General features: G+C 43.0%; 1 protein-coding gene across 1 annotated transcript in view; it reads left to right on the top strand.

Annotated features, from left to right (window-relative positions):
• man1a2 (mannosidase, alpha, class 1A, member 2) overlaps window positions 1-15781 on the top strand; it is a 45723-nt gene that overhangs the window by 2291 nt on the left and 27651 nt on the right. Inside the window, exon 4 of the mRNA XM_067252952.1 lies at window positions 10948-11206. Within this exon, the coding sequence (XP_067109053.1) occupies window positions 10948-11206 (259 nt within the window). The remainder of the gene's footprint in view (window positions 1-10947; window positions 11207-15781) is intronic.

Genomic DNA, 15781 nt, shown 5'->3' with positions numbered 1-15781 from the left:
AGCAATGCTCGCGAGTGACGCAATGACACCTGTGACAAGAGCATATTGCTCTCCCTTTCACAACACACACTGTCCATTGTATGTGTCCTAAAGAACACTGAGGCTGTTATTCTCTGTTCTGTTGGGTTTCTGAATGGAGTTCCTACTCTACCTTTCTGTTGGGGTGATGGATGGGGTACATACCAGACTCTTCTGTTGGGGTGCTGGATGAAGTTCACACTGGAGAAGTTCTGAAGTGAGAATGCAGTAAGAGCACCTTCTAGCACCGTCAGATCTGAATACTGTTTAGGTGGCTGATTGAGAAACAATAATGGGAATATTAGTAGGCTATTACAGGTGTGAAAATTTGTTGAACCAGTGATGGGTCATTAGATGGGAGTCAGGTGGCTGAGCGGTTAGGGAAGCGGGCTAGTAATCTGAAGGTTGCCAATTCGATTCCCCGGCTGTGCAAAATGACGTTGTGTCCTTGGGCAAGGCACTTCACCCTACTTGCCTCGGGGAGAATGTCCCTGTACTTAATGTAAGTCGCTCTGGATAAGAGCGTCTGCTAAATGACTAAATGTAAATGTAAAATGTAGATGTTTCTGGCTGTTGCGATGTGTAGCCAACCTGTTGCTGTCTCTTGTTCGTGTGAACATTTCTTGAACCAGTGATGGGTCATTAGATGTTTCTGGCTGTTGCGATGTATGGCTAACCTGTTGCTGTCTCTTGTTCGTGGGTTAGGGTTCGAGGCTTCTCTTATCACAGCTTGCCCCTATGCTCAACATCATTTTAGGGTACCAATGTAGGAGTTCTGCCAATGTCTGATCAAACCTTTTGTGCATTTTAGCATATTTAGATTGAAAGCAACATTTGTTTTTTTCAGTTGTCTGTTACAGTTGAACTACTCAATGTATTTTTTAATAATTTGTGGAAGGTATCCTACATTTTGAGGCACGGATGTACTTTTGTGATACCATACATCCCTAAAAAACATTAGTATTGTATTTGTTGAGAGATGGTAGGCCACAGATTAATGGGTGAGTGAGAGTGAGAGGACTGGAGGAGCTTTTCCTTTGTGGTGCTCACTCTGAAAGGGATACTGCATTGTTTACACTCTGCATTGTTTACACTCTGCATTGTTTACTTCCCCTAGAGTCAAAGTGTTTTTTTGCATTAAGGTGGGTAAAAGGCTGCCTGGCAGCCATCTCCATAGGACGCCCCCCGCTTCGTGGAATGGGCTTTGAGAGCAGGCCTTACCCTAACCCTTCAGTTAAGTTGGATCAAGGCCAGCATTTTTACATGCTGCCTCAAATTAGACTTAAAATCCATGTTAGGGTAAACAGGATTAGCTGTGGTTGTGTTGGTCACAGATCGGAAATATCAAACTTAACATTTATACGCGTTTTGTTGAGTAAAACAAATGAATGAACAAAAAAAAAGACTAAATGTAAATGTAAAACATTGTGTGAAAAGGACAGGCCAAGTTTAAACAGCCCTTGACCTGTTCCAGCTGAAATTACAGTCCCTGGGGAAAATAAACAATATCTTAGACTTAAATTGACCATAAATCCATGTATTCCTAATATTGTGTATCAGGTGGGAGATGAGCCAAAATGCCATAGAAAGTCTGTAGAAGCCAGGTTAGCTGTTTAGCTTAGCACATCTGGTCTAACCGAGTCATCTGAGCTGGAGGGGGAGTTGATGTGTAGCACAGAGTAAGAAGTGAATCTTTTCCATGCTCTGGGTTTTGTGAGCTAGCCTCAACATAAGGCTGTTTTCTCAACTGCTTCACTGCATCCTTGTTTGACTTGAGTGCGCCTCGGTTGAGTGAGAGCTTAGCTTTGGCCAACTACAATATGTTAGATCCACACATTTATGACACATTCAGATCCAAATGTTGGACTCATCTCAAACGAGTATCATAATTATTAGCGTTCTTCCCAGGTGTGGCAAATAACAAATCCAGCAACTTGCCCCTGAAGGAGCCTTTGATGAAGTGGTATGGTGTGTAGCAGTGTCAGAATCAGGTTTATTCGCCAAGTAAGTGTACACAAACAAGGAATTTGCTTTGGTGGGCAGGTGCATACAATAAACATAAACGAGTATTAAAAGTGGCTGCAGACTTTAAATATAAAATGTACCCAAAAATGGTATCCAGGTGTCTCTTCTGACTGCGGGGTTAGTCCCTTTTAACATGGTGGTTGGCTTACGTCAAAGCTACCACAGGAAGCCTAACTCTGAGACTGGTTGAGTACAGCCACAGGTCAAGGTAATTACACCCCCCAGTCTGGATCCCCCGTAATTGTTTTTATTTTCATATTACCTGCAGGTAACCTCATCTCTTCTCTCCTTGACAGTTATTGTTAGTGGGAATGCACATCAGAGCACTCATCCTCCCATATATCTAAATGCATTGTTCTGCCTGTGGATGCACAGTTAAACATGACCCTGATGTTTCTTCTGTGGTGACAGTTAGTGAGGCCAATGCATGTCAGGCAGATAGAACCAGCGCCAGAGCACTTAACCATTCCTAACAGTAATATCCCCACTTATCATGCATACTCTGAAGCCTGCACACATGCAACAAGAAAGCAATACAACGAGGGGTAACCCTTCACAAAGAGAACAATTAAGAACTAGAGAGGATACAATTTCTGGGGAAATTGTAGGGTGTGCTTGCTTGCGTCGGTTGCACAGGGGTCTGTATATTTTATATAAAAATGCATGGGGCCTACTTATTATTTATAAAGATTACATAGATTTAAAAGCATCTTTTTTTTGCTGCTCATTTACAACTCAAAATACGAGTGAAGTGTAGAATGAAATATGATGTCTTCTCATTTCCCCTGCAAGAGGCAGCTGACAGGCTGAATCAAAACGAATACATTTGGCAGACCGGTGTAAAAATGGACCTAATCTCTATGACTTAAACGTCCTTTTAAGTTTTCCCTTCTCGTGATATTTTCAGGAATTTAGCCTACTCATATTGCATTCATTCATTAATAAAGAACCCCCTTTGAAGATTATTCTACGACGTTACCGGCAGAAGATAGAATCGCGATTCAAACAGTACCATCTGCTAACTGAAAATATGCCCCCCAAAACGTAAATAAGCTTGACATTTATTTAGTGGAAAATCGCTCATTCATAAAAAGCTCACTGGTAGCGATCATTGTCAGTAACAACGCAAAATGCGATATAGCCCTGTGTGGAGAAGCTGCTCCGGTAAATTGTACTACTACGGTACAGTACTAGACTACTGCTGTGTTCGTCTTGGTAGCGATTGCGTTGGTTGAATTGGATTTAACGTTCCGTTGTACGGTTTAGGCTGAAATTAATTATTTTCATGAACAGATTGACAACGTTTAGGCTGTGGCAATGAAGTTCAGGTTAGTAGTTAGATAGACTTTTGATTTAAGTAAGGGGAGTGCCGAACATGTTCTGTCGCCGTTTGACTTCCTAAACAGCTGTGTACTGTAGCTAGATGTTTTTGTAGTGTGTCTCGCGTAAGCTACAGCGTTGTAGTGAACTACACTGGTTTGAAACCACAGGTAATGGTAATTTCACCAACAAATCGTTTACTAATGTCAGAATAAATCCTACAACGAAAATGTATATGTGAGGAATGTTTATTTTAACGATTGAAAACAGATACATCATAGACCACTGTAGTATGTCTTGCCCGGGCAACACAGGCTAATGTCATGATGCTAATACTTCAGTGAAATAGTAGACTACTGTTTCCGAAAGTAGATGTACTTCCTTAATAATATCAGCTTATATTGTACATTACACATCACAATTGTGTGTCATATCACAAAGTAAAATGAGTAAATAGTTATCACCCTGGCCTCTTTGCTTGTGGCGTTCCTGCAGCTGCCTTGCAGTAAAGCTATAGTTAGCCTTGCTATCCCCCAAGTTAACAGATGTGAAACGAATGTTCTGCTACAGGTAGTCACGCGTGTTTTCGTGACGTTAGTGACGTTAGTAACGTCAGTGACTGTGGCTAGCAAATTAGCCACCGTTAGCTTCACTTTTCACCACAAAAACGCAATTTCTACTTAAACCATGCAACGGAACGTAAATAAAAATACAACCAACGCAATCGCTACCAAGACGAACCTTTTGACACAGCCGTTGTGTATGTAGTCCAAATATTGACTGATCCTTAGGGGGGCGAAAATAAATAATAAATAAATAAATGTGAGAGAACAAAGGTTGTGCTCTCGCCGAAGTCTTGAGCACACCCAATAAATGAGTACAGTGTACTGTTCGAAGTAATATGCTCCCTTTACTGACCTTATCCTTCCTTATGAATATACCCATCCACATTCTGTACCTGGACCCAGCTTCCCATCCTACCATCCACCCTTAACTAGACTCAAACAGCACCCGGCTTCCCATCCTACCATCCCCCCTTACCTAGACTCAGCCAGCTTCCCATCCTACCATCCACCGACTACAATACCTGGTCACCCAACCCCTTTACCACTCAGCCACCATGACACCAAATCAACAAGCCACTGTAATAAGTGTGATAAATGTGTAGTACATTCTCACGGCCACAGGGAGCTTTAAGTTAGGATTTGGCTTCCTGCACAATTACATTACATTTACATTTAGTAATTTAGCAGATACTCTTATCCAGAGCGACTTACAGTAAGTACAGGGACATTCCCCCCGAGGCAAGTAGGGTGAAGTGCCTTGCCCAAGGACACAACGTCATTTCGCACGGCCAGGAATCGAACCGGCAACCTTCTGATTAATTTGGAGATTATTAAGGTTTCTTCTAAGTGCAGGCTAATAATCATTAACACAATCAGTAATACAGACATTACAAAGCATGTAACATCATACATGTAAATAGTGCTTTTAACCAAGATACAGTTAGGTCGATAAGTATTTGGACATTGACACAATTTTCATCATTTTGGCTCTGTATACCACCACAATGGATTTGAAATGAAACAATCAAGATGTGCTTTAAGTGCAGACTTTCAGCTTTAATTTCAGGGTATTTACATCCAAATCAGGTGAACGGTGTAGGAATTACAACACATTTGATATGTGCCCCCCCCCTTTTTAAGGGACCAAAAATAATTGGACAAACTAACAATCATAAATCTAATTGTCACTTTTAATACTTGGTTGCAAATCCTTTGCAGTCAATGACAGTCTGAAGTCTGGAACCCATAATCACCAGACGCTGGGTTTCGTCCCTGGTGATGCTCTGCCAGGCCTCTACTGCAACTGTCTTCAGTTCCTGCTTGTTCTTGGGGCATTTTCCCTTCAGTTTTGTCTTTAGCAAGTGAAATGCATGCTCAATTGGATTGAGGTCAGGTGATTGACTTGGCCATTGCAGAACATTCCACTTCTTTGCCTTAAAAAACTCTTTGGTTGCTTTCGCAGTATGCTTCGGGTCATTGTCCATCTGCACTGTGAAGCGCCGTCCTATGAGTTCTGAAGCATTTGGCTGAATCTGAGCAGATAATATTGCCCGAAACACTTCAGAATTCATCCTACTGCTTTTGTCAGCAGTCACATCATCGATAAATACAAGGGAACCAGTTCCATTGGCAGCCATACATGCCCACGCCATAACACTACCTCCACCATGCTTCACTGATGAGGTGGTATGCTTTGGATCATGAACAGTTCCTTCCCTTCTCCATACTCTTCTCTTCCCATCATTCTGGTACAAGTTGATCTTGGTCTCATCTGTCCATAGGATGTTGTTCCAGAACTGTACAGGCTCTTTTAGATGTTTTTTGGCAAACTCTAATCTGGTCTTCCTGTTTTTGAGACTCACCAATGGTTTACATCTTGTGGTGAACCCTCTGTATTTACTCTGGTGAAGTCTTCTCTTAATTGTTGACTTGACACAGATACGCCTACCTCCTGGAGAGTGTTCTTGATCTGGCCAACTGTTGTGAAGGGGTTTTTCTTCACCAGGGTAAGAATTCTTCTGTCATCCACCACAGTTGTTTTCCGTGGTCTTCCGGGTCTTTTGGTGTTGCTGAGCTCACCAGTGCGTTCTTTCTTTTTAAGAATGTACCAAACAGTTGATTTGGCCACACCTAATGTTTTTGCTATCTCTCTGATAGGTTTGTTTTGATTTTTCAGCCTAACGATGGCTTGCTTCACTGATGGTGACAGCTCTTTGGACTTCATATTGAGAGTTGACAGCAACAGATTCCAAACACAAATACCATACTTGAAATGAACTCTAGACCTTTTATCTGCTCCTTGTCAATGAAATAACAAACTCCCTTTATGAGGGAACAACATACACCTGGCCATGGAACAGCTGAGCAGCCAATTGTCCAATTACTTTTGGTCCCTTAAAAAGGGTGGGGCCACATATAAAATTTATTGTAATTCCTACACCGTTCACCTGATTTGGATGTAAATACCCTGAAATTAAAGTCTGCACTTAAAGCACATTTTCATTGTTTCATTTCAAATCCATTGTGGTGGTATACAGAGCCAAAATGATGAAAATTGTGTCAATGTCCAAATACTTATGGACCTAACTGTAATTGCTGCTACAGCTCGAGGGAGCCTCTCATAACCATCTCCTTATTAACATGCTGTTGTCATCAGATCAGCTCCCACTCCCCCTCCTGTCTATCTGCTCTGTGTGTCTGGCCATGAGTCCAGCAGCATGCTCTCACACACCAGGGTCTATTACATTAGATACAGTACATTCATGCTGAAGACCAGGTCTAGATAATGTCTTTCAGCAAATATGCCATACCAGTGGTCATCATATAAAATAAAATCCAGTATAATTTCTGTAGCCCTTTGCACAAGCAGTGGCACATAAGGTTTCACTGTTGCCCACAAATAACTTACCAACCAAAACCTAGCTTGAAATTATATATTAATGTCTAACAATACGTTTGTGGTTAAATGTTAAACCCTGTGGAATGAGATATCTTTAGTTATTCAGCCTATAGATCCTCCCATAGTGGAATCTGCTGTGGATGAAGCTATGAAAGCATGTTACCTGTGTGTCTGTGTCACCATGATGCCTGTGTGTCTATAACACCATGATATCTGTGTGTCTGTGTCACCATGATGCCTGTGTGTCTATAACACCATGCTATCTGTGTGTCTGTGTCACCATGATGCCTGTGTGTCTATAACACCATGATATCTGTGTGTCTGTGTCACCATGATGCCTGTGTGTCTATAACACCATGCTATCTGTGTGTCTGTGTCACCATGATGCCTGTGTGTCTATAACACCATGCTATCTGTGTGTCTGTGTCAACATGATGCCTGTGTGTCTATAACACCATGATATCTGTGTGTCTGTGTCAACATGATGCCTGTGTGTCTATAACACCATGCTATCTGTGTGTCTGTGTCACCATGATGCCTGTGTGTCTATAACACCATGCTATCTGTGTGCCTGTGTCACCATGATGCCTCTGTGTCTATAACACCATGATATCTGTGTGTCTGTGTCACCATGATGCCTGTGTGTCTATAACACCATGATATCTGTGTGTCTGTGTCACCATGCAATCTGTTTTGTACCCCTTGTACCTGTTTTGTTATTTGGTTTGCTGATATCTAAATATGGCCAAACTGCTGTAAGGGTGTCAGACACACAGGATATATGTTACAGCTTTCAGCCATTGTAGTAAAGGCTGACAGTAACAGGATATACTGTCACAGGACTTTGTGAAGCCATGCCACCATGAGTTCAGGTGAACAAAATCTGCGCAGCTACAGGAGAGAGGATGACATTACACACCTCACCGCCGTTCTTGCCCGACTCCTTTGACGCCAACTGGGTCATGAGGAAAGGAGGGGGGGAAGTCTATGATCACAATAGCTCCCAGAAACACAAAGAGGAGGAAGACAAAAGAAGTATCCGCTGGCAGCCATACCTTTAGCACCTGACTGTGCATCATTCAATACCATGAGTGGATTGGTCTCCGGAGAGCCCTCTCACTCAGACTGATGACGGGACAGAGAACCACCAGCCAGACAGAACTCCAGGCCGTTGAGGGCCTCACAGACCACATCTATCTGGGCTGTCAACCTCCAGTTGTGTAATGAACATGGTGCAGAGGTTTCCTTCCTATTTAAATTACTTACTAGTTAGATCTTAGTTCTCTACTTAGTATTGTAGTCATATGTCAAATACATTGGAACCGAAGCTCTTGAAAAACATCAAAAACTTATGATGTGGTCATTTCAGGTCCCATTCTAATCAAAGCTCCTTTAATGGTGGTAAAAAGTAGATCCTGTTTATCCAAAAGACCTAATTTCGGTATGTAGATGCTTAATATACATAAACTGTCCTCAGAGGGATATACTACTACTGTAGAAGTATGTGATGTGTGGCCCTAACTTCCCCAGCAGATTACTGATGGAGACATGAACAGTGCCGATAGAATTTCTTTGGTTCCCATGCTTTGACTTCAGACAAGGTTCATGTTGAAGTGGTCAGGTATCTGCAGCCAGCGCCTAGAGCAGTGAGGACATGATACGGGATACGGCCATGCTCCGCCGCACAAGGCACCACAGCACTTATTGTTGGGAGTTTGGAAGCCATTGTCTGAAACGGCAAATGGGAGATGGCGCTGCATGCAGACAGCTAGGCAGTCTGTAACAGACTGTCTTCCCGGTGAAAGAAGCCATGTTATCTCATCTCCAGCGGCTCCTCTACTTAGCTCTCCAGAAACCCCAGGCCTCGACATGATAGAATCCCTGGCTTTATTCTCACACAAGCAGAGAGAATGAGCTCTGATCAAAGCCTAATGGCCATGTTGAATAGTAGGCTGTCTGCTCTCTCTTCAGTGAGTCTTTCTGCCCTAACTCAGAGCACTGACCTCAGAGAGGGAGAGAGAGAGAGAGAGGGAGATATGATGGTTGAAAGGCTACGCAGCCACTGAATTTCAGACAGAAGCCAACTATGGTTACGACATTCAGATTAGATTGTTCTTTTTGCGTGTGCGTGCACACGCTTGTGTGTGTGACAGAGCGTTAGACGGTGTATGTGTGTGTGAGAGAGGAAATCCAAATGGAGAGTAGAATGGACAGTGGCTAAAATAGTTCATATTAAATGTAATTATTTTAACATGGTCTTACTTTAATAATGACTCAGTGCTCCTCTCTCCCTGGCTTCTCAAATGTTTTAGTCACAGAAGGCCTGTTTTCCCTCCAAACCATGATTGGTCAATTAAGGAATTAAGTGCCAACTGTGACAAATGTGTTACCATGGCAACATTTAACCTCCGTAATTGTCTGTATTTTCATGGATCTGCGTAGTTTCATGGAGCTTTGCTATTACCATGACTGACTGTTGACAATGAGCTTTGTTGCTACAATCACAGTGTAGAAAATTTAGGGGACCTCTGGAGAAGAGATTCCAGTGAGAGGATAAGAAGAGGAGGAAGTGATTACCATACACGACTGGAAGCTCTAATCAGAGCTGTGGGGTGATTGGTCTGGTCTGCTTAAGCGACATGGCAGGCTTGATTGCTTGGGCCTGGTCTCATCTTTGTCAGGATAATGGAGCAAGGCAGGTGTTGACATGCTCTTAATTGCGTGTTTGACATTTTAAGTCTTGCATGAAATCATTGCTGCAGTTGAGTTCAGTGTGCAAGGAGCAAGGCGACTGAAGGGGAATGCAAAGGCTGATTGTAAAGCCGCTAACTCAGGTGTTTTTGGCCACATAAGACCCAGTGCGTTGGTGTCGTTTTATTTTGTTTATGGTGTTTATGGTCACAGCTGTTAGAGCTGATGTTTTGAGCTCTCATTTCACACTGCCATGCCTCCTCAAACATCAAGCTGTTAGTCACCCAACATCTCCATCCACATTTCACAGAAGCATTCCACCGCAAGTTTAGTGTGGGCACTTGCCTAACATGCCCTTCAGTGGGTTGGGAGAGTGTATCGACTAATTCTAGAGAAAGACTTTTGAATTTACTTTCAATGTATGTTTGCAGACACTAGGCTGTCGTGTTTCTAAGTGGTTATGCAGCACACATCCATCCACCAGTGTGTTCATGCTCCCTCTGTGTCAACTCAGGAAGTCGTGATGTTGCATGTCTCCTGTAACTCAGTATTCAACATGACCCCATTTAAGTTTTTTAAATGTATTAACTTATTTTATTTATTTCCATCCCCCTCCCCCTTTCCCAATGTATTATTTATGCTGTCTTTCCTCAGTAGACTTGTCAATTCTGGAAGTCTTTTTTTTCCCTGCTCTATTTTATTTCACTTGCTCTGTCCCTCTTCTTCTCCCCTGTCACTCCTCCCACCGCTATGGCAGAGTCAGCTCAAGTTTTACTGTACTGTTTGTCAGTCAAGGCAGCAGCTGGTCTGATGTAGTCTGACTCAAGCCATGTCCCCATCTCATGCTTCAGAGTTCAGAGTGTCTAGATATCTCTGCTAAATGACTAAATGTAGATATCTGGGCCCCCTCCAGCTAGAAGTTACTTTTGGAATGAATTTGATTATTGAAATGGTCTTAACAAGGTGCATTAGAAGTCGGGACTAAGAGATGACAGTGGTGTTGGCTACCTTTGCATAAAGGTGTTAAGCAATACCTACAGTTACAACATTGTAGTTATATAAGAACTGCACTAGGGGTAAGTGGATGCTTAGTTTTAGTAACACGACCTTCAACTGCAACTTTAGAACATCCGCATACCCCTTGTACCTCCCCCCCTGCCTTCTTACATTTTTGTAATAAACAATACCGCTTAATAACGCTCAATTAAATTGCAATTTATATGTACGCAAAATGTTTTACATTGAGGTTACATGAACTACCATGTAACCAATGTAAAGTGTTGCCAGACCTTGTTATCGATTGCTGTACCTGAAGCCTTCAGCGCTCTGTGCAATACTTCCTTCCTGTTCACGTGTCTTTTCCTTTCTGCTGCTTCACTTCCTTGTCGCTGCGTCTGTGTTGACTTCCTGTCTTGTGCCCCCCTGCAGGGAGGAAGAGGAGAGCCTGCGGGACAAGATCCGGGCGGACCACGAGCGAGCCCTGCAGGAGGCCAAGGAGAAGCTGCGCAAGACCCGTGAGGAGCTGCAGGCGGAGATCCAGACGGAGAAGAACAAGGTGGCGGAGGACCTGAAGAAGAAGGACGGGCCCAAACCCCTGCCGCCCGTGCCCATGCCGAAGGTGGTGGGGGTCAACGACGGAGACCCCGCGGAGCCCGACGTCAAGGAGAAACGAGACAAGATCCGAGAGGTAGGATGGCACAGTTCTGTGTAGATGTAGTTGATGTGAAATTTTTAAAGCTCACTGTATACAAGTATGTATACAGTGCGCCAGCGAATAGATAGCTTTTTGTTGGTGTAGCTGGTAAATGGTCGCGCTTGCGAGTCATCCTGAGGTTGATTACCAGTGATGGAAAGAATCGGGAGGACTGCCGAGCAGCCCGATTACCCATGCTACATGGGGATGGGCGTACTAAATCTGTTTTTTGAACATTCAAAATCCACCCCTTATGCAGACAGTCTGGGACATGTGTTACCATGGACAATTTATACATTGATGCTTCATAGTTTCCAATCAGCTAAATGGCAGCGTTTAAACATTTTTATGTTCAGAGTACTCGTGCCCATCCGTTGCTAGATAGCAACAGTGAGTTTTCTGGTGCTCACAGTGGAGACAGCGCCAACCCAACACCCTGCCCATTCATTCTTTTGTAATGATCTTGTTCTCTGTTTGAGCACCACTTATTTGTGCATTTGGCCAGCCCACTGCAAATCTGCTTTTTCTCCAAAAATGTACCCACCAAGAACATGGTGCTGTTTGTCTTATTCTGAAGTCTGTCATAGCTAGGGGATTCTGGGCTCTGTGATGTGCTTAGAAACAGGCATCAGTCACCAGGCAGTTTGACCTTCCTCCATAAGCTTTTACCTAGTTCTCAGGACACAGAACATCGGCATTCATTAGCATTTGCTATGAGATTAAGTAGATCTTAGCAACGATATGTTGTGTGCAGGGCACTGTGTCTTTAAAGTTTGGTTAAATCAATAGCTTAAGCAGGTCTTTAACAGGGATGTCAATGGAGGCACCACAGAGATGTGAAAGATATCATAGGTGGAGAGGGCCAACACCTTTTCATCTTTTCCATCTCTCCTTTTCTTTGCATACAAACATAGCAGGTGGGCTTGCATGCTGCTTCACCACACACGTTGCGGTCCGTGTCAGAGCACACGTCCATGTGTGGAGCCCCCGTGGTACGTTGGCTGCTGCCATGGAAGCAAGGCTTTCTCATGCTGTTTACACACTTTTATTGGTAAAGGGTAATACATCCTCCAACATGGAATAGCACTTTGTTCATTGTGCAGCCCACAATCTCCAGTCCAGCGATTGATCCATTTCTACCTTAAATAGCTTCTGTTGCTAGTAGAAGATGGTGCTATTTAAATACTGTTGCTAAATCTGAGTAGGAAAGCTGCAATCACTAGCCTGTGGTCTTTGTATTAGGCTGCACACTACTGTGGATTGCTCAATGTGAATATACACTAGGCATGTGTAGGTTATGAGGTGTGAAGGTCTCAGCAAGCTGTAGACAGACGTGGTGTGTTACGGTTAGCACCAGAAAGCATTGCAGAGAGCACCTTTAACTCAAGGTTTTTCCCCATTTCAATAATAACCACTTCACAAGTTTTGTTAAAGAATATAGTAACCCTTTTGATGAAAGGGGGCGTAAGCAGCCCTTATAGGAGTGTGTGTGTGTGTGTGTGTGTGTGTGTGTGTGCGCGCGCGTGTGTGTCCTCCATTAGGGCATGTTGGGTCTTGGTAAGCAGTGGAGTGTATAGCATTGGTCACACTCTTGTGGGATCTGCAGAGGCCGGGAGTGGGTGTGCAATGCCAGCATGGTTGAGGGGCGGTGACCAAAGCGACCAGTATATCAGCATAGTCAAGACTAAGCATATATAGCACTTGGAGGTGTTCAGAAACCATGGGGATTTAAATAGCTATATGTGTCTGGAGTGACCATATGTTACTATGGAGAAGGTGTATCATTGGCTGCTATATGTTTGGACCGCATGCCAAAAGTTGTTTATGGATTCCTTCACTGTCATACTGGACTCCTTTTGGGGGGGATTTATCACCCTCTCTGCCTGTATCCTGTGAATGTATTTACAGCGGGTTGCAAATCTAGTGTCACATTTTCACTGTTCTCGTACGTCTTCTGAAGGGCTGTACTTTAGTCCTCATGTGATCCATCCATGAGGGGGACAGGGTTTACGGGGTAATTCGAATAAATCAAATTGACTACGGAGGTTGCCAAGGGCAACATAACTCTAACCACACCTTCCCAAATCTCTAAAGCGTCTGGAAAGGCCCCTCGCTTAAGGTAGTCCGATTTTTCAACTATGACAGTACGGCAGGGTAACAATCTTGGTCCCCGCGGGTGTGATTCCCAGGGAATAATGAATATTATACAGCAGGCTGACTTAACGGTGGGCTGGTGAGGGCAGGAGAGCAGAGGACAGAATGGCTCTGCTTCCCTCTCTTTAGGGGGGCTGCAGAGGGCAGGTTGTGTCTCTTCAGGACATTGGCACCTGGAGGGCCAGAGTTTGGCTGCCATTGTGAAGGTCAGCACTCCTTGCAGGCTGCTTTCTCTAGGATTTCAGACCTGGCCGCACTGCAGACTTCCCACTTTATAGGCTGTCCACCCTGTCCTACACTGTCCACCCCGTCCTACACTGTCCACCCCACTTTAACAGATTGATGTTAAATCTTCTTCAATGATCTACCAGTAATTTCTCGCATGTATTTATCTCTGTATTCTTGTCTTTTGTCCTCATTCCTTCAGTATGGTTCTCCATGAATGAAGAGACGATTTACTCTAAAAGGATGTCACCCTCTTGCTTATCTGGCAAGCGTACTGTAGAAAAGAGATCAACTAGGAAAATAATGTTTTCATGTACGTCACCCAGGAGCTCAGCTCTCATCAGGCGTCTCATTTAACCATCGAAAACAATTCAAAATATATTTACAGAAAAATCATATTAGTCATCAGATCATGACGGGGACATGGTTTGGGTATAGTTATGTAATTGGAGGCATAATACATTTCCTGCAACGTCACAAAATGAAATGATATAAATACCAGGCCACTGTAAACTGCAAACCCCCGGTCCAAAACCCATAACTAACATCTGCAGAAGTACTATAAACTCCCAGGTCCAGTATAGTCCGGGGTATAGCTCAGTGATAGAGTAGTTGACTGCAGAACCAGAGGTCCCAGGTCCACAATCCCACTGTACCTCGCTTTGGATAAAAGTGGATTAAAATTGCTAAATGAAAACATTACCTATAACATTTAACATATTAAGAGGCAGTATAACATAACATATATCATCTAATTTAATATTAAGAGACAGTATTCTATTGGCTGTGATATAAAAGGGTGAGAGGACACAGGTTTAACTACCAAATCACAGGTTTCTCTTTGATCTATGTATTTTAGCTGCTATCCTGTTAAAAGGTAAGGCTGGCCAGGATGCTGATTTGTAATCGGTTATATAGTAGTGCCCGTGATGCAGTCATTGATTTAAGACATCAGTGAAACACAAATTACAGATTACTTGAACTATAGTGCACTGTTCCCATTATAAAATTGGTGACCCAAACACACACAGATTCCTGAAATTATAGATGGGGCACAGTTAGCGATAGTTAGTGCAGTTCCCGTGATGCAGTCGGTGATCAAGACGTCAGTGGAACACAAATACAGATTACTTGAACTATAAATAGGGCACAAAGCCTGTGATGCCGGTGGTGATAACCATTCTTCTCAGTGGCTTTGGTACCTATATTTCTCAGATCACAATTTAAATTCTCTGTCATCTCTAAAGTACTTGTTCAACCTCAATATCTATTCTGGTCACTTATGCACATCATAAAAGCAATTTCTCATTATTTTAAACAAATTGCCAATGCTCTTGTACATTTATGCAAATTATTATGTAGCTTTCATTTGTCTGCTGTTTCCTACGTTATCAATTGCTTATGTTTTGTCGATCAAATAATTCACCACACAGCACTTGCATGTACATAAATAAGACACAACAACTGACCTAGGAGACTAAATTTGTACGAACATTGTTCCTGCCGTATGCCGTGGATTGCTATATCCATGCCTCAAAAAACGACCAAGGAGGCTAGTGGTAGGAATAGTGCCCATGTCAGTGATGCAGCTGGTGATTATAATGTCGTAACACATTTGCAATGTGCAGGCAGTTTTGACATCAGTAAACATTTACATTTAGTCATTTAGCGGATGCTATTATCCAGAGCGACTTACTGTAAGTAGAGGGACATTCCCAATGAGGCAAGTAGGGTGAAGAGCCTTGCCCAAAGACACAACGTCATTTGGCACGGGAATCGAACCTGCAACATTCTGAATAATAGCCCGATTCCCTAACCGCTCAGCCATCTGACCCCCCCACACACATTAATTTATGTGACAAAATTCACTGATCTATACTGACAGTGTCCACTTAATATTGTCTTTCTGTTAGCTATCCAGTAATTTCATCCTTAAAACCCTTAAAGACAGCTGATTCATCAGTCAGCACCCACTGCTAACCTGGCCGTATCGGTTATAAAAGCGAATTTGCTTCTGAATAACAGTAGGCAGTATAGGGCAGTGTTTCCCCTACCATTATATCAGGGGGGCGCCCCGCCCCTGCTGGAATGTCAAGTTAATAATGAAAAAAAATATATAGCGCACAAAATAAGTCATTTAAGGTTACCTTTCCTATAAAACAGGTCTATAGCTTGCTCTTTTATAAAACA

The sequence above is a fragment of the Osmerus mordax genome, chromosome 2, assembly GCF_038355195.1.
Source record: "Osmerus mordax isolate fOsmMor3 chromosome 2, fOsmMor3.pri, whole genome shotgun sequence".
Classification (NCBI taxonomy): Eukaryota; Metazoa; Chordata; class Actinopteri; order Osmeriformes; family Osmeridae; genus Osmerus; species Osmerus mordax.
This window is presented reverse-complemented; position numbering and strand designations above follow the sequence as displayed.